Source organism: Heteronotia binoei, chromosome 16 (assembly GCF_032191835.1).
Source record: "Heteronotia binoei isolate CCM8104 ecotype False Entrance Well chromosome 16, APGP_CSIRO_Hbin_v1, whole genome shotgun sequence".
Classification (NCBI taxonomy): Eukaryota; Metazoa; Chordata; class Lepidosauria; order Squamata; family Gekkonidae; genus Heteronotia; species Heteronotia binoei.
The window spans coordinates 50,195,974-50,214,744 of NC_083238.1; the positions used below are offsets into that span (position 1 = coordinate 50,195,974).

Here is an 18,771-nt window from a genome sequence, read left to right on the forward strand (position 1 = left end):
CAAATTTAAATTACAAGATGAGGCAAGCAATGATATGTAAAAATTTCAAGTGCTGTCCGTTCTCATGCAAATTACTGCACCTTGTGGCTTTTGGAGGAGTCTTTTGAAACGCATGAAAACTTCTACAATACAAGTTTGAAACGCCTGTAGAGAAATGACCGGATCAGAACTAGTTTTGAGAAAAACATTGCAGCAGCAGCGCCACAACTCATCTCACCAAAACAAATGTAGATGCTTCGGGCAGCAACGATGCAAAACAGTTGTGAGAACGTTAGGTAATGTAAAAGGTGAGTTTCCAATGCGGTGATAGAGAGCCACAAACTGTCAGTGTAAAAACATCCCTAGTTTAACGGATATCACATAGCTGGTGCTGGGAAAGTCCATTCTCTGCCTGAGATCCCAGAGAGCTGCTGTCAGTCAGAATAGAGGTACTAATGATTTGACTCAATATGGCATCTTCATGTGTTCATATTTTATTCGTTGGCTATGCCTCCTTTCTCGTATTGTTGCCTGTCTTTCTTGGGATCCATGTAAAACACCCACCTCCTTTACAATTCTCCCTGACTGCCAGGAGACATGAATGTCAAACTTATTTCTAATTGTGTAAGTTTACCTGCTTTTGTGAGATGCCAAATGTCTATCTGTGCCCACTCTGAAACGCTGCTTGTGTCCTACACATAAGCCTGTGTGTGCCCTCTGTGTAGTTAGTATGCCAAACACATTCCCGTGCTTGTTTTGCATGTGAGGATTTTAATTACCTGCAGTACCAGGACACTTTTTTTTCAGCTCCCTGAAATTTGGCAAGAGTGATACCCTGGGAATGCAGCAAAACCCATTACAATTACATTACAATTGGATGGTGATAATATACAGCCAGAAATATGCTTCCATTCGAAACAAGTAGAAAATTATTTTTTTTTGAAACGTCAATGGAATGAGAAGAAAACACCATTCACATACCATAGTTGTAATATGTACATCAAACAAATTCAGATTTTTAATTGAGAGTTATTTTTGTTGGAATACTTGTAAATATTTTAAGAAATGATACCCAAATGTCATACACTTCCCTTATATTGTATAAATATTAGGGTGCTGGTAAACTGTTAACACAATAACAATACTCTCCAATGTGCACATGCTGTGTTACTGTTGTCTGCTAACCTAGTCCAACAGAAGTTAACGTTTACTGAGAATACCTTCAGTTTCATTGCCATTGTATCTGGAAGTGTTTACAGTACTTAGTAATTCCAATTCAGATGAAGGTGAATTTGATTCAAACTTACTTAGGTTTCATTTTCTTTCATTAAAGATTGTCTGCACTTGACCATGCACCCTTGTTGAAGGTACAACCAGTCAGTCAAGAGTTTGTTTTTTGTGTCCAAAGACCATCACAATTGAGCAGATACAGCATACAAATAAAACATGGAGAGAGAACAGCAAACAATAAAGCTATAATGTGAAAAATAAATGGACATAAAGGTCCATTAAAACAAATTAGCACCTTCTTTGTGTACTGATGAAGGAAACTCAGCCATGACCACCAAAGCTTAGTTAAGATTTATTGATTTTATTGAATATTATTGTTTTAATGTTTTATATCGGGGTGGAATTCTAGCAGGAGCTCCTTTGCATATTAGGCCACACACCCCTGACGTAGCCAATCCTCCAAGAGTGTAGCCAGTCCTCCAAGAGCCTTGTAAGCTCTTGGAGGATTGGCTACATTGGGTATGTGGCCTAATATGGAAAGGAGCTCCTGGTAGAATTCTGCCCATGTTTTATATCGTGTTGTTTTTAGTGGTTGTTAGCGTGAACTGTGCTACTTTATAAGAGATACAAGTCCACATCGGAAAGATTTGTATGTTTCCACCATGGGGGAGAAAATTAGGCGTTTAAAAATTTCTCCATTGAATTTGTTTCTGGGCTCAGTATACAAAGGGCAGAACAGAATATAGTGTGGAAGGTCTTTGGGATTGAAGCTCCACAAATACAAAAGTGGGCAACAATAATTTATGTACAGTGACCATCTAGAATGGCTGAAGGCATGGTTTGGAACCTCAAAGAAGTGAAAGTCATTCTAAGACTAGATAAGGTGATTTTAGTTAAATTAGATACTTTCTGTGGTAACTCTTGAACAACTTGAACCAGTGAGAAAATTTGGAACAGAGAATTGTATTTCTTTCCAGCACAGCATCGTTCTTAAAGATCCAGGGAGTAATGATGGAGGATATTGTTGAAGCCAACTATGCAGATGGCATCCGAATGCAACAGTGCATTGTTTTCCCTCAGGCGAGGATTAGTGTAGATATGTCATTGCTTTCCTCTGAATCTAAATAAGACCATGTATAGATGGGCTCTAACCCAGGTTCAGCTCTCACTAGAGCTGCTGGACTACTGTGAGACAAAGCTAGGATTAGTTCTGGGATTGAAATCAGATGTTCTCCCTTAGAGGTGGAGGACATCTTGGTGGGTGATTCCCTCCGTCCATTCAGGGAGGCAGGAACAGCTTTTTCTTCTTCCTGTTTCTGCTGTGGGAGTTGCCTGCATTCTCAGTTCTTTTCCTGCCTTATTAGCATAGGCTTGCCTTCTGTTTGATCTATTTCATGTCTAATCCCTACCTCTTTCTTCTTTCAGTTCTTCATTCTCTTTGCTACAATTCAGTTTTTCTTTTATTTCTTACCTCCTTCACTGTGTCTAGCCCTTGATCTACCAATCTCTGAGGAGACAGAGAAGTGGCTCTTTGAGACTCCATCTAGCGCAGTGGCCATTTTGACAGCCCTCAGAGTGAGTCCTTTTGGCCACTGTTCTCTTTTCTTCATGGTGCACAAGGAGGAAACTGGTGGGTTCCTGTCAGATGGAGAAATGGAGGCACCTCTTATGGCTGCTGTTGAAGAAGACATTGTAGGAGCCAGCATGACCCCAAATTGGCTTACCTTGGCTGATCCTAACTCAGCAGTGGTCCAAGTGCACAAAAAAGTGTCACCTGTTGAAGTCTGCCATGGGCTCTGCTGCTGTTGCCCTGAGTGGTGGCCATGTTTGTGTGCTCCAGGTTGGAATGTGAAAGGGACCCACAGGTTTTCTCCAGCCAATCGGAGTTCACGGATCGCGGTGCCAATAGCAGCAGAATCAGATGGGTCCAAGGTCAGCTCCTTCCGCCCATACCTCCTATGCAAAACAGTGCAAAAGCCTCTGGATGGGTGACATAGCCAATCCCGGCCCCTTGACTCTCCTTGCTGATTTTCTCTCTCTTCTATGGCCAACCATGAGGAAGGGGATACGTAACCGTTGCCACAGTGAAGGGATAAGATCAACCTGGGCTCATTCTGATTCTTTCTATGCCCCCTCCCTGCCCAGGCGGAAAGCCAGATCTACCGGAAAAGGCTTTCAGTGGCCAACCAAAGCAGCCCAGAAGGAATCCTTCAGGAGAAAAAGAGGGACGGAAGAACACACGCTGGGAGGGTGATCCCTCCTCCAGCAGTGATCTGGATTACAGGGGAAAGGGGAAATTTATTGTCAGATGAGGAGAAAGAGAAAATTAATGTTTTGGAACAGTTTGTTAGATTTTTCAAAGCAGAGGATTATCAATACCTCCTGTCTAAGACTCTTATCAGCCTTGGAACTCCAGAAGTCTTATGCAAGAGAGGAAAATGCCCCTGCAGGTTCAGATCAAAAAACCAGACCCAGAAGGAATAATGAGTTCTTCCCCAGATCCAATTCAATCTGAGAGGGTTTTTCAACTTCCTGAATTCTTTGAAAAGCAGTTAAAGACTGAGTGGGTAAAGCTTATGGCCAACAGACAATTCCCAGGGTTTGTTAAAAATTACATGCCTTACTATCTTTAGCTAATGAGCTTTTGCCCTAAGGAAGGCCCAGGAGCGTCGAACTCATTAGTTATGAGGGCCGAATCTGACATAAATGAAACGATGTCAGGCCAGGCCATGGGTGTTCCTAATTAAGATTAGGTAGCAGAGATATAAACTTTATAAAGGACACAGACAAACACGATTAAAGATTTTTTAAAAAAACTTAACACATGTTGAAAATATTAGCACTCATTGGTCTTAAAGGTGCTCTCTTTGTATTTCTCCCATGGGTTCCAGGGAACTGGGCATAGGAAGCTCTGGCTCTTTCCTTCCTTCCCTAGGGGACCAGGAGGGGGAGGAGCCTCAGCTAATAGAAAGAAAAAAAAGGCTTGGCTCAGTAGTTCTGCTGTGTGATTGAGAGGCGCTGGTAAAGCAAGCTTTGCCTCCTCTCACCCTTTCCTCCCCAAAGGAGGAGCCTCAGCCAATGAAGTAAATAGAGGTTTTGTTCTGTAGCTCCTGTGTGATTGAGCAAGCCTTGCAAAGCTAGCTGTGATGCAGAAGGAAGCAAGAGAGAGGGAGAAGGAAGCAGATGACACCCAGTTGCTCGGGGGCCTGATAGGAGCTCTCCAGGAGCCTGATTTAGCCCCTGGGCTGCATGTTGGACACCCTTGCTTTAACCTTATCAAGTGCCATGGCCTTTGTAGCTGCAGCAATGGGGACATTATGGTTGCATGCCTTGCAAGCCGACCTCCACTCCAAGATGATAGTTACAGCTTACCCATTTCAAGGGAACAGGTTGTTTGGAGATGCTGTTGACAAAATCCTGGTGGAGACCAGAAATAATAAGAAGGTAGTGCCTAGAGTGCTGAGGAGCAATGATGGAAGACCCTTTGGGAATTCTTTTCATTTTCAGCATACCTTACTCAGATACAAGCAATATAACCAAAGGCCCAGTTCAGGACCTTCAAGATAGTCCTTCAGAAGAGGATCTTTCCATCCTAGATTTAGCAAACAACCAAACAACAGGACAGATAGAGCCAATTGGGATAGAAAATGATTCCATGATTCAACGAATGGCCAGTTTTCTGTTTGTTTCAAACAAATTCTTTTTCAAGAATCGTAGGCTGATCAGTTTTGTTTTATTAAAGTATGCTTTCCCCCCTCTCTATGTTGTTTGAAGCAACTTCTGATATGCTGTTAAAAGTTAAGCTTCACAATAACTACCCAGCAGTCTGTACATTCCAACTCCAGATCTCTGCACAGTATGAAAACTGAGGTATGGCCTTGTTCTGGAACAGTTTCAAGGCCAGATGAACTAGAAATCCTCCTTTTGAGGTATTTAATTTAAAGATGGTCCCAGAAGTTCTTGAGGCTGAGGCCTTTGTTGTCGCCAGATGGGCCAGTTTGGTGAGAACCAGTTTGGTGTAGTAAGTTCATGGACTCTTATCTGGGAGAACCGGGTTTGATTCCCCACTCCTCCACTTGCACCTGCTGGAATGGCCTTGGGTCAGCCATAGCTCTAATAGAGAGCCAGTTGGGTGTAGTGGTTAAGTGTGTGGACTCTTATCTGGGAGAACCGGGTTTGATTCCCCACTCCTCCACTTGCAGCTGCTGGAATGGCCTTGGGTCAGCCATAGCTCTCGCAGAGCTGTCCTTGAAAGCACAACTTCTGTCAAAGCTCTTTAAGCCCCACCCACCTCACAGGATTTTTGTTGTGGGGGAAAAAGATAAAGGAGATTGTAAGCCACTTTGGGACTCTGATTCAGAGAGAAGTGCGGGGTATAAATCTACAGTCGTCTTCTTCTTTCCATGAGAGGGTTTCAGTAGGTATCACCCCGAGATATTGTTTGATGGGATCAGAACTTTTTTTGAACAGGAACACACAGGAATGCAGTTCCGGTTGGCGTGGTGTCAGGGGGTGTGGCCTTATATGCAAATGAGTTCCCGCTGGACCTTTTCTTTAAAAAGTTGACTACAAACCTTTTAAAGGGCTTGTTCACTCCAACCACTACAAGTACTCCTGAACTTTCAACTTTTTTTTTTTAAAATAGCTTTTAGGTAATTTTCTCCAGCCAAGAGACCCAATATGTGCTGTAGTAAAACTGCTGTTAATGCAGATTAGCATGAAACTGCTGTTAATGTGGGTGCTTGAAAAAAAACACACAGTCTCTCCGTTACAAAAGAATGATAATGTATAATGTTTAACAAGAAAACTTAACTTTGCAATACACTAATGCAATTCAAAAACCATCCGGTGCACTACACAGCTACTGTCCAAAATTCATAATAATTTTATCAAATAATTTAATCAAAATTATTATGAATTTTGGACAGTAGCTATGTTGTGCATTGGATGGGTTTTGAATTGCGTTAGTGTATTGCAAAGTTAAGGTGTCTTGTTAAACATTATACATTATCATTATTTTGTAACGGAGAGACTGTGTTTTTTTCAAGCTAATTTACCTCCGTGGTCCCGTCCATTTCTGACATTAATGTGGGTGTGGCTGTTACTCTGTAATTTGCATTTATTGTTCTGCCAAGAAGCTCCGGGTGGTGAATGTCATTCTCCTCTCCTTGAAGCAGTGTTGTGAGATACCCAGGGCCACCCTGGAAGCTTTCATGGCTGAGTGAGCACTGGAACTGAGATTTGGTAGCTCTCATCCATTGTTTGAATCATTACGCTGTAATAAATTAAAGCAGACCTGCCAAACTGTGAGGACCTAGTCTTAGTTCTTGTACACTTCAGAACAAAATGGGAAGAGGAAGAGAAATGGCTCGCTCATTTGATATTATTGGGGGCAGTGAGTCTGTTCTTGATCTAGAACAGGGATGTCAAACATGCGGCCCAGGGGCCAAATGAGGCCCCTGAGCAACTGGCTCTTTTCTGCTTCCTTCTTCCTCTTTCTTGCTTCCTTCTGCATCTCAGCTTGCTTTGCAAGGCTTGCTCAATCGCACAGGAGCTATAGAGCAAAGCCTTGATTTTCTCCATTGGTTGAGGCTCCCCTTGGGAGGGAAGGAAAGAGCCAGAGCTTCCTTTACCCGGTTCCCTGGATCCCATGGGAGAAATTAAAAAAAAACACCTTTAAGACCAACAAGTCCTAATGCTTTAAGCATGTTTTATTTTAAGGTTTTTTAAAAAAATCTTTAGTCCTGTTTGTGTCTTTTAAAAAGCTTATATCTCTGCTACCTAATCTTAAATAGGTACACGCATGGCCTGGCCCAACAAAGTCTCATTTATGTCAATTTTGGCCCTCGTAACAAATGAGTTCGACACCCCTGACTAGAACATTCATTTATCTGATTGCTTTTCTGCACAGTGAGCATGATTAATGAAAGCTCTTAGACCAAGAAAAGTTGCATTAGAGAACAGTTATAAATTTCTCCATGATAGAATTGTAAATATAGTTGTATTTTTGTCTATAATGCAACATGAGAAGCATAGGAATGAAGGAACTGAATGCGACAAGAGAGATAAAAACAGAAAATAGGAGATCTTTTTAGTACTCCCCAAACTTTCCATTTTTTCCCATCAGAAAAACTTAGGGAAAAAATACCTTTAAAAAGGGGGGGGGGGACTTTTTTTCATCCTGAATTTTCCTGTCTCTTCCTCGGCAGGCCTTCACATCTCTAATCCAGTGTTAAAACTAATCTGTAGATTTAAGCCCATTTTATACATGCATCCTACAATCTTGATGAAGAGACTTTCCAATGGTAGCTGTCTCACTGATACACTAATGCGTTTGGATATGCTGTCAAAGTGGTACTACAACTAACCCTGCAAAGTGGGGCATCAGTCCAGTTAAACCAGGAGGCTGGCTGCTGACACAAATAGCTTGCAGAATGGACTTTTATCTGTGGCTCAGCCTGGTGGTTGTGCAGAACCGTGGTTAAGTTTTAGTTTGTGAGGGTTGATCAAATCTGAAACCATGATTTGAAGTTTTCTTTTTAAAGTCTTTACTGTTTCATGCAGGCCTCAGATTCAGCAGGAGCTCACAAAAGCATAGCTCCTGAACCTTTCTGACAGTTCCCCCTCTTCCTCCCCACCTACCTTGTCCATTGAATAGTAGGTGCAGCTGAATAATAATCCCTGGATTAGGAGAGCGGGCAGCCAGCCAGCCACCAGGGGCTTTTGCCACGCACCCAGCAGCCCTCATTAACCCCTGGAGAAGCCCACACCACCCTTGCTCCACTTCTTATGTGATTTTGGATGGTGAGTGGCTTGCTGGTCTTTTGACTGTGTGGGGGAGAGAGGCCAAGTTGAACCCCAGGCGAGTGAGGCCTGCTTGGGCTGGCTGGATCTCTAGCCAGCCCAAGTAGGCTTCGCTCGCCCGGGGCTCTTCTTTCTTGCATCGGGTTGCTTTTGGCTGGGGGGAGAAGCATATGCTAATGAGTTTTGCTAATGAGCTCCGTCACCTATTTTTCTATAAAATGAACCCTGGTTTCATGTACTGCGTGAAAACAGACTGAATCCTGGTTTAAATTCTGGCTTGGTTCCCAGGCTTGGTTTTAAGCTAAACCATGTTTTATTTTATGAACTGTGTTCTATTTTCTAAAAACAGGATTCACATCACAGATTTAGTATTTGTATTTAGTATTTACTTGAAAGGAGGATGGCCCTGAATGTAAAATGGTCCTCTAATATAAAGTTATGCACATTTTAAAGAATTACTGTACATAATTAACTTGCATGTGATTGTAAAATGACCTCACCTTTTAATGGCATACCTGTGGGAAAAGCCTAATCTTACATTTGAACAAATACAGTAATCACTCAGATTCCGGCTTGCCTCTGCAATTGTTGGTTACGTTGCCTTCTCTCTGTAGCCTAGGAGGGCATCTCCAAAGAACAACTTAGGATGTTGTTGCATAGGTAATGCCAAGTGGTTAATGTACCAACTTAAAATTCTGGGTTTGGGCTCTGGTTTAACACATCCCAAATAGATATAGATGGTGGAGTGCCTACACTTAATCACGCAGTGGTGGTTAATTTAATTAAACCATGGTTTCCCATACTGTGTCAATTGAAATATTGTTTCCAGATCAAATATTGGTTTCACAAGCTAGCCATGGTTAATATTATCAGGACCCAGTCCCGTAAGTCAGGGATTTGTGTGCGTGTGTCTGACATGGTACTTTCCTATGTTGTTCTTCACCAAAACTGAATTCAGCCAGTGTTTGACATGGCACTTCCCCCATGGTCTTCTTCACTCAAACTGAATTCCGCCTATCTCGTTTGCTAGCAGATTGGATGGTGGTGGAATCAAAGTGGATGGTAAGAGGAGAGCGTGGGAAAGTGCCTTCTCAGGCATGCACAAACTCTCACTTTTGACAGGACTAGATCGTGATGTGGTGGGCAGTGGTGGGAGGGAGGTAGCGACTGTAACTCTATAGGTAGACTATTGACTGTCTTGTTTTCCTATATCTGCTATTCCCTTTGTGGGTGGTAGTCACTTTTCATTGTGTAATATGCTGTAGATTTGTTGTGTATATGGGCTTTGTGTTTTGTGTTGGGTGTTAGTCCCTGGCTCATTGGAGCCTTTAGGACTAAGCTTGGGGACCTGGAAACAATGGGAAGCAGGATCCAAATCTCTGCTTTCCTGGACCAATCGCCAGCCCTCTGCTGGTTCGAATGACCCAATGACGTTCTAGCACAGGAACTTGGGAATGTATATAGTTGTCTCCGTTGGCCCAGTTGGCCTGTGTTAGTTCGCCTATTACCATGCTGTAAAGGTAAAAAAAGGTAGTCCCCTGTGCAAGCACCAGTCGTTTTAGACTCTGGGGTGATGTTGCTCTCACAATGTTTTCACGGCAGACTTTTTATGGGGTGGTTTGCCATTGCCTTCCCCAGTCATCTACACTTTCTCCCCAGCAAGCTGGGGACTCATTTTACTGACCTCGGAAGGATGGAAGGCTGAGGCAGCGTACTCACTAATAAAGAGCTGTGATCAACTACAGCTAAGCCTCCTCATGTATCGAACCCACTATTTAACAAGATTGTTGAACTATAGTAAATAAAAATCTCATTCCTTGTTTAAGAAAGCAGATGGTGTTCAAATACCTTCCGTGTTCCTAGCTGCTCATAAGAACAGACACATGCACTCTGAACGTTCACGGAGAGCCTTTTACTGGTGCTTTAATGACTGGTAAATGTGACCGTCTGAGTTCAGTTTTGGTGGTGATGGAACCAAAGGGGACGGATATGGGAAGGTGACACACACAAACACTTCCTGGGTCCTGACAAGTGTAAATGGGGCCAGCCCTGCCACTAGACAAACTAGGCAATTGCCTAGGGCGCTGGCCTTCTGGGGGCACCGAATTGGGCACCTTCCGTGTGACTTTGTCACATTATTAGCCCGGGGTGTGTGTCAGAAGTTACCCTTGCCTAAAATGCCAGACAGTCTAGGGCTGGCCCTGAGAATTAGCAACCATTTCATGTTATGTTTTAACTGAACTTCTATATTCTTGTTAAAACCAGTCATATATGTATTGGTAGCTGCATGTGAAAGTACTCTTTAACAGAATTTTAATTCAGATTTATCTTTTTTTTAAGAATTGGTTATGGCGGCAGAAGATCTTTTCTCAGTTTTAACTTCAGTTAAATGGACTAACTCAGAACAGAACTTATATAATAGCAAGTGTTATGTATGTGAAGGCATGCCTGGACATGTTGGATATAAGCTCCTGCCTGGCTCATTGGAGCTATAGGACTGAGCTTGAGGTGCATCACAGACTGAGAGGATACTGGGACCTGCCAATGAGGAGGCATATTCTAATGAAGGACGCAGAAAGGGCACAATCACAGATGAGCTTCGGTTTCTTGGAGGCTGGGTTTGTCCTGCCCCAACTGTATATATTGCCACATGTTCTGGTGCTTAGCAGTAGTTTGTAGTCACTTAGTAAAATGCTGAATCACTAATAAAGAGCTTTAATTACTACGCAAGAGCCTCCTTGTGCATCAAACCCAGTATTTAATAGCAAGTTATGTTTTTTTTTAAAGAAAAAAATAATCTAAAATCTATCAGAAGAGGTCTGAGACTGAAATCATGAGATCTTCTGGTATTTTGTAGTAAGCTATTGCAGTAATAGAGAAGCCCCATGGTGCAGAGTGGTAAAACTGCAGTACTGTGGTCCTAAGCTCTGCTCATGACCTAAGTTCAATCCTGGCAGAAGCTGGGTTCAGGTAGCCAGCTCCAGGTTGACTCAGCCTTCCATCCTTCCGAGGTCGCTGGGGGAAAAGTGTAGATGACCGGGGGAGGCAGTGGCAAACCACCTCGTAAAAAAAGCCTGCTCTGAAAACGTGAAAGCAACGTCACCCCAGAGTCGGAAACGACTGGTGCTTGCACAGGGGACTACCTTTTTACCTTTTTATTGCAGTAATGAGTGGCTTGTGCTCATGAAGCGAGATTACTCCTTGATAAATCCGATCCTTTGTTTAGAATGTCTGAAGATCTGCTGTTCTGAGAACAATCCTAGTGTCACAAGAGTGGGACCTTGAGCCTCCTCGGTAGCTTTGTCATTCTTAGGGAATGGTGTGCTGTTGGACTCAGAGGCACACATGACATCTCCCTGGAAAAAAAAATTGTGCATCTGCGGTGCTGTAATGAAGAGCGGGGACCTGCAGCAGGTGTTGATGCGCAGAAGCACAGAGCGTTATGGTAACACCTGTGCATCTGTACTGTTGGCCAAGACAAATTCCTCTTTGTAAAGCACGAGAGAATCTGCTGGAGCGCCGGGAGGAGCAAAATAGCCTGTGAAATATTTTGCACTGTACCTTCTATGCTGCTTTGCGGTGTTTTGACATTGCAGTTCCTGCTCTTGGGAAGTTCCGCTGCCTTTGTGTTTCTTCAGTGCTAGAACAACTTGCTTTTCTGTGGCTAGTATTACCCCTGACTGAAAGTAGAACCATCCTTACCAGCATAGAGGTGGCAAACGAGAAGCATTAAATGCATGTGATTTTACATCCCATCTCGCATTCCTGCCACTGTTGTCACCCATGACCTTAGTTTAAAATTGGTGTGTTAACAATGAAACCGATCTTTGATTCTTTAAGGAATTTGTACATAAGTTATTATCTGTTAGAAGAAACATAGAACATTACGCTGAATTCCTAATAAGTCATCCTCTAGAACCCGTGGTGTAGAGTGGTAAAGCTGCAGTACTGCAGTCTGAACTCTCTGCTCACGACGACCTGAGTTCGATTCCGGTGGAAGCTGGGTTCAGGTAGCCGGCTCAAGGTAGACTCAGCCTTCCATCCTTCCATGGTCGGTAAAATGAGTACCCAGCTTGCTGGGGGGAAAGTGTAGATGACTGCGGAAGGCAATGGCAAACCACCCCGTAAAAAGTCTGCCGTGAAAATGTTATAATGCGACATCACCCCAGAGTTGGAAACGACTGGTGCTTGCACAGGGGACTTTTCCTTTCCTAGAACTGTTTGGAGCAGAGGTCCATCAGTGGCTATTAGCCTATTGTTGGAATACACTGTCTGGGGCAGTGATACTCTATTCTTGGTGCTTGTGGGGGGCACAGTGGGAGGGCTTCTAGCCCCAGTGGTGGACCTCCTGATGGCATTTGGTTTTTTGGCCACTGTGAGACAGAGTTGGACTGGATGGGCCATTGGCCTGATCCAACATGGCTTCTCTTATGTTCTTATATTCTATGTTCTTAACTGTACATGATTCACAGGTATGTACAGGTGGTGAAGGATGCAAGTCCAGTTCTTTCCATGTATACACATTTTATAACTTGTATGAATAATAATAATAATATATTGGATTTATATCCTGCCCAATACTCTAAATCTCAGAGTCTCAGCAGTCACAATCTCCTTTATCTCCTCCTCCCACAGACACCCTGTGAGGTAGGTGGGGCTTAGAGGACTTCACATCGCATTGTGAAGTCCCTATTTAGGGGAAGACGAAGACAGCAGATTTATACCCCACCCTTCTGTCTGAATCAGAGACTCAGAGCGGCTTACAATCTCTTATATCTTCTCTCCCCACAACAGACACCCTGTGAGGTGGGTGGGGCTGAGAGGGCTCTTAAAGCAGCTGCCCTTTCAAGGACAACTTCTGCGAGAGCTATGGCTGACCCAAGTCCATTCCAGCAGGTGCAAGTGGAGGAGTGGGGAATCAAACCCAGTTCTCCCAGATAAGAGTCTGTGCACTTAACCACTACACCAAATTGACTCTCACCAATACATGTGGTGTTCTTTGATGCAGACTATAAGTAACAGAGTTGGAAGCTCTGCTTTCTGGGAGATGTAGTCTGGTGCGACAGGAAGGGAAAGGGAGGAGATTTAACCTAAGTGATTTGGTAGTTATACCTGTTTAAGACATACAAGAAACCTCGCTTGGAACTAATGTTGCCATTGCTGACTGAAGGCTGGAAGCTTCCTATAGATGAGGGTGGGATGTTGCAGTTTAGGGAAGGGAGGGACCTCAGTGGAGTATAATGCCATAGGATCCTCTAAAACAGCCATTTCCTTCAGGGTTACTGATCTCTATAGTCTGTAGATCAGCTGTAATTCTTGGAGGTCTTCAAGCCCCACCTGGTGGTTGGCAACCTCACACAGAACTCAGATTGTACTCAGTTGCTCAATATAAGAGTGAATTTTCATTTGAGAACAGAACAGCATCCTTCTACATTCTGTAGATGCGAGGGGAGACTCTTTTTGTAGGTTCCCTAATTGTGTGCACAATTCAAGCAGTCCTCTATAGCAGGGGTGACCAAAGGTAGCTCTCCAGATGTTTTTTGCCTACAACTCCCATCAGCCCCAGCCATTGGCCATGCTGGCTGGGGCTGATGGGAGTTGTAGGCAAAAAACATCTGGAGAGCTACCATTGGCCACCCCTTCTCTATATTTCTGATTTTTATTATTTTATTATTACTGGCACAATCTTTTTGTTGTTGTTGTTCAGGTACTTCTGTAGTTGTTTGGTTATCATATGCAGTTCAGACCAGCGTTTCCTTTAGGCTGCAGAGTCTTGTGAGCAAAAATTCTACCTTGTGAGCTACTGGTATTGAAGTTGTGAGCTACTGCATAAATTATTGTGCTCTGGGGCCATTTTCACCTGGTAGTGCTAAATAATGTTCTTTAGAAAGCATTGAAGGAGTTCTCTCCAAAGGTGGAATTCTAGTAGGAGCTCCTTTGTATATTAGGCCACACCCCCTAATGTAGCCAATCCTCCAAGAGCGTACAAGGCTCTCTTTTGTAAGCTCTTGGTGGAGTGGCTATATCAGGGGTGTGTGGCCTAATATGCAAAGGAGCTCCTACTAGAATTCCACCCCCGGTTCTCTCCATGACCAGTTCCTAGAAATAGAATAGCCACCAGTTCAGAAAGGTCTTGCATCACATTTCTATCCCAGTCACAAAGAAGATATGGAAAACTTGATGGTGACACTGTAGTGTTGGGAGGAAAAACAACCCCAAAAGCCAGTTGGGAGGGCCGTTTTCAGCTGCACGCGAATGAGCTCTAGGAAACTGTCCCCTTTAAGAAAAGCAGCCTCTATCTTGGCAAGGGGAACCTAGTATGAAGAGCCAGCCCTGCAAACATACGGCGCCGTGGATGAGCTTTGTGCGTGACTCTGCAGGATCAGAGCCTAGGCACTATTTATACTGTAGCATATTCAGCACCAGATTGTGAAACCTTAATACTGAAACAGTGGCATGATTTAAATGTTTTGTTCTCTTTATGCCCCATTTTTTTTAGGCATCGAATGTCGTGCAGGGTATTCCAAATCATTACACCAAGAGGTGTGCCCGGTAGCTTGATCTTGGAAGGTTAGCTGGGAACGTTTGTTGAACTAAATCCCAGTTTTATGCTTTTCTCTGGTTTTGATAGTGAAAATGTGAAATTCCAGAATGAGAGAGAAGCGAGCATTAGCGTCAGTGGACTATTATACTTTCAGCAATCTGTCCTCAGAAATTTGCTTTTTGGCCATCGTCACTGGGATGCTTCCAGTCTCGCCTGGCAGAGGAGCAGTTGATTGACGCCTTCAGTCTGTCTCTTGATTAGCTAAGGCAGGAAGCAGAACCAGGTGCAAGAGGCCTCTGCTCGAGTCTCCGGCTGTTTCCTTACATACAGTCAAGGATATTTGCTTAGTTGCTATTTTTGAACTTCCAAGGCATCAGTCTAATGCAGGGGTGGCCAAACTGTGGCTCGGGAGCCACATGCCTCTTTCACACATATTGTGTGTCTCTTGAAGCCCCCACTGCCCTGTTGGCTGGCTTGGAGAAAGCATTTGTCTCTTTGAATCACTTTGCCAAGCCAAGCCAGCTGGTGGCTTAGAGAATGCATTTAAAGTTAAAAACGCTTTCTTTTCACCTCTCTCTCCTCCCCCTTCCCCCATCTGTTTTCCTTCCTTCCTTCCTTCCTTCCTTCCTTCCTTCCTTCCTTCCTTCCTTCCTTCCTTCCTTCCTTCCTTCCTCCCTCCCTCCCTCCCTCCCTCCCTCCCTCCCTCATCTGCCATTCATGTCTTGTAGCTCTCAAACATCTGACACATTCTATGTGGCTCTTACATTAAGCAAGTTTGCCCGGCCTTGGTCTAATGGAAGAGTAAGGGATTTTTCTGTTCTCTCCTTAAGTGTAAGGGTCATAGAGAATTTGGAGAGAATTCCCTGTTCTCCCTGCTGTTCTCTCCAGCCTGCACTAATGGTGATAGGTCTAGTGGAGAAATGTGGCAGACATATTATTCTGAAAGGACTTGGGGGACGCTTGAGATCGTTTCCTAACTGGTCTCCATCACACTGGATTTTCCATTCCTTTCCAAGCAGGAAAAGGCTTCTTTTTGCTTTAGGACCATAACAGTGAACACCAGTTGAAAATGGGTTTGTTTTTATGCTGTCTTCCTTTTGGCTTGAGAGCCCTGAGGGACGATTCACACATTACAAAGGCCTGGTGGCCATCGTCAGCACTTTGTATCACAGATGCAATGGGAGGTTTTGACCTTCTCGGACATGAGTAGGCCTGATTCTGATAGTGACAGGGGAGTAAATGGAGAAGGAACTCAGCATCTCGGTGCTTTTTCATGTCCTGAAACCTCTAGGGGAAGCTGCTGTTTACTCCATTGCAAAAATTATTCCATTCACAACAAAGCAAATGGCAGATTCCCAGGATATGAAAATGGTATGTGGAGGGGGAAGCCCCTTTCCAAGTGCAGTCGTAACAAAAGCCTGGCCCATGTGGAACTGAGAGGTACAAAATTCATCAGGCATCTCATACAATGTCCTTGTGGTAGATACAAGGACTCTGTAATGTAGGAACCGGCCCTTGGAACAGGCATATGACCAAAGTCCTTTTTTTCTCTCCTCCTGTCACTTGCTACATAATGTCAACTCCTACCATGAATAGAGGGAGTTCGGTTATAATATAGTGGGTTCAACACAAGGAAGAGGAGAGGTAGTAGTGATCATAGCTCCTTTTTCAGAACAGCATAGCAAGGGCTGAACTTAAAGACTGAAGAACTGGGCCAACTATAAACAACTCAGGGTTCCTGCGCAAGGATGCCATTGGATCATTCAAACTAGCAGGGAGCCCGTGATTGGAGCAGGGCAACAGGGATTTGGATCCTACTACCCATTGTTCCTGAGACCCCAAGCTCAGTCCTTCAGTCTCCAATGAACCAGGCAGGAACACCATTAAATATACACAATACAGTTCTTGTACACAACGTCAATGATTATAGGTGTGGTGAAGGAGGCCACCGTCAGCCCCTAGATGTTGGTCCTTGTCCAAGAACTTTTCACTGATCCTGATGAAAAGCTACTGAAAGATGCGAGGGGAAAAAAAGACCTCATCCATGGAAAAGCAGAACTTTCATTCAGCTAAGAGTTCCACATGCCATGGATTCTATATTCTTGTAGAAGACTCTGCTGCTCTTTACAAAGAAGTAGTAACATACAAAGGGGACCTCATCATAGACAAGTATCAAGATTCAGTGGTCAAGTGCAAAATTGGCTGTTCTTGTCAAAGAAAACATCCAGTTGCTTTCTGTACCTTTTATCTTGACGTAAACTTTAAATTTAACGACAAGGTTATTTACACTGGAAAAGCCGTAACTTGGGTCTATAATTGGGGTATAACTTGTGGGACTAGACTAATGGTACAAAACATGTATCTAGTGTTCATGATGTATATAACGCTAACTATATATGTATGTATATTTAGAGAGAGGGTTCTCCCCCCCCCCCCCCCCAAATTCAGAAGCAAAATGTGGTTTCTCTGAAAAGTTTTGCAGGCTGTGAAATGAGGACCATTTCTTGCCTGATGCTTTTTACCCCTTAGGGCAGGGGTGACCAAACTGTGGCTCTTTCAAACATATTGGGTGGCTCTTAAAGCCCTCACCACACCACTGGCCAGCTTGGAGAAGACATTTGTCTCTTTAAATCACTTATCCAAGCCAAGCCTTCTAGCAGCTTGAAGAATGCATTTTAAAGTTAAAGTTGCTTTCTTTCCACATTTCCCTTCCTCCCCCCCATCTATTCTCCTTCCTTCTGGCTCTCAAACTCTGACACTCATTTCTTGTGGCTCTCAAACATCTGATGTTTATTCTGTGTGGCTCTTACATTAAGCAAGTTTGGCCACCCCTGCCTTAGGACATCCAAATTTTAAGATAAAGGATATGAATTGGGGGGGTTCGGGCTCTGAATCTGTATAGGAAACAACAATGAGAAATTATAATACTTCTCCAAACAGTTGTCAGAAGACAGTTTCGATATTAAAATAAATTGAAGCTTTTCCTCAACCGGAAGTTAGATGTTTTTAGTGAGCAGCAGATCCATGTGTTGTTCATGCTGCCCTTTCTTTGCAGGTATAATCAAACTCGGGAGATGGAATCCCCTTCCCCTCAGCTATGTGACAGATGCACCCGATGCGACAGTTGCCGACATGCTGCAAGATGTCTATCATGTCGCGACGCTGAAAATTCAATTACAAAGGTGGGTATTTCTGAACATCTGCCCTCCTCTATTCTCTGAGCTTGCTCTGTTGATCACAGCATTACTACTGAGATTAGCACCTCCTGCCTTCATTAATTCCTGGGCTTTGGTTGAAATGGAAGGCAAAATGTCGTAAGAACGCTTTGCCTGGTGGCTCTCCATGGTCAAGCATGCCTGTTGCTTCTTTGCTGAAGAACAGATGCAGCCGGTCCTTCAAGCTTCTTAAAAGGGGACTTTCCTCAGTGCCAGTTTACTAGTTCTTCCAGGTGTGATTAAACGCTTTGCGCATTTATATGTGAGAAATAAACACCTTTGATGTTCGGAGGGTTTAGTCAGAGAAATTCAGAGCCAGGATTAAACTTTGGAAAGCTCAGATCCTTATTTTGCCTCTTGCTGAGACCAGGATTTGCGCTTTTTTTTTTTTGAGCAGGAATGCACCAGAATGCAATTCCGGCTGGCTTGATGTCAGGGGGTGTGGCCTAATATGCAAATGAGTTCCTGCTGGGCTTTTTCTACCAAAAAAGCCCTGGCTGAGAAGACAGAGAAGGCAAAAGCTTTCAAGAGTCAAGAGTTCCTTTCATCAGATACCCTCTCAAAAGCTCATACCCTGGAAATATTGTTAGTTTCTAAAGTGTTACTGGACTCGTTTCTAGCCGTTCTGCCACACACTGCCAACATGGCTGCCCATTGAAGTTCATGAATGGCAAAAGAGCTAGTTTCATCCAGTGGAAGGCAATATAAGCTATTTTTTCCATGTGATCCTGCACCTGGTTATCTGTGCTCAGGCCTCATTTTGGGCAGGAGCTCACAAGAGTGGAGCTCCGAAACCTTTAAATTGTATTGTGCTCTTTCTTTCTTAAACGCCCCCCCCCCAGCAAATACTTGCTTCTGGGCTGCACTGTTCAAACCCCCTGTGAAGATTTTGCTGAACTCTAAGATTCGACAAACTTTCTAATATTTTTCCCCACAAAAAAAATGGGAAAAGAGCCAAAACATATAAAGCAGACAGATGGAAATCTTCCTCATGCCACT

At 43.7% G+C, this 18,771-nt stretch overlaps 1 protein-coding gene across 2 annotated transcripts in view; it reads left to right on the top strand.

Annotated features, from left to right (window-relative positions):
* Positions 1-18,771, top strand: part of SATB2 (SATB homeobox 2) — a 258,561-nt gene that overhangs the window by 72,690 nt on the left and 167,100 nt on the right. For both annotated transcript variants that reach the window (XM_060257220.1, XM_060257221.1), the window contains exon 4: positions 17,613-17,739. In XM_060257220.1, the coding sequence (XP_060113203.1) occupies positions 17,613-17,739 (127 nt within the window). The remainder of the gene's footprint in view (positions 1-17,612; positions 17,740-18,771) is intronic.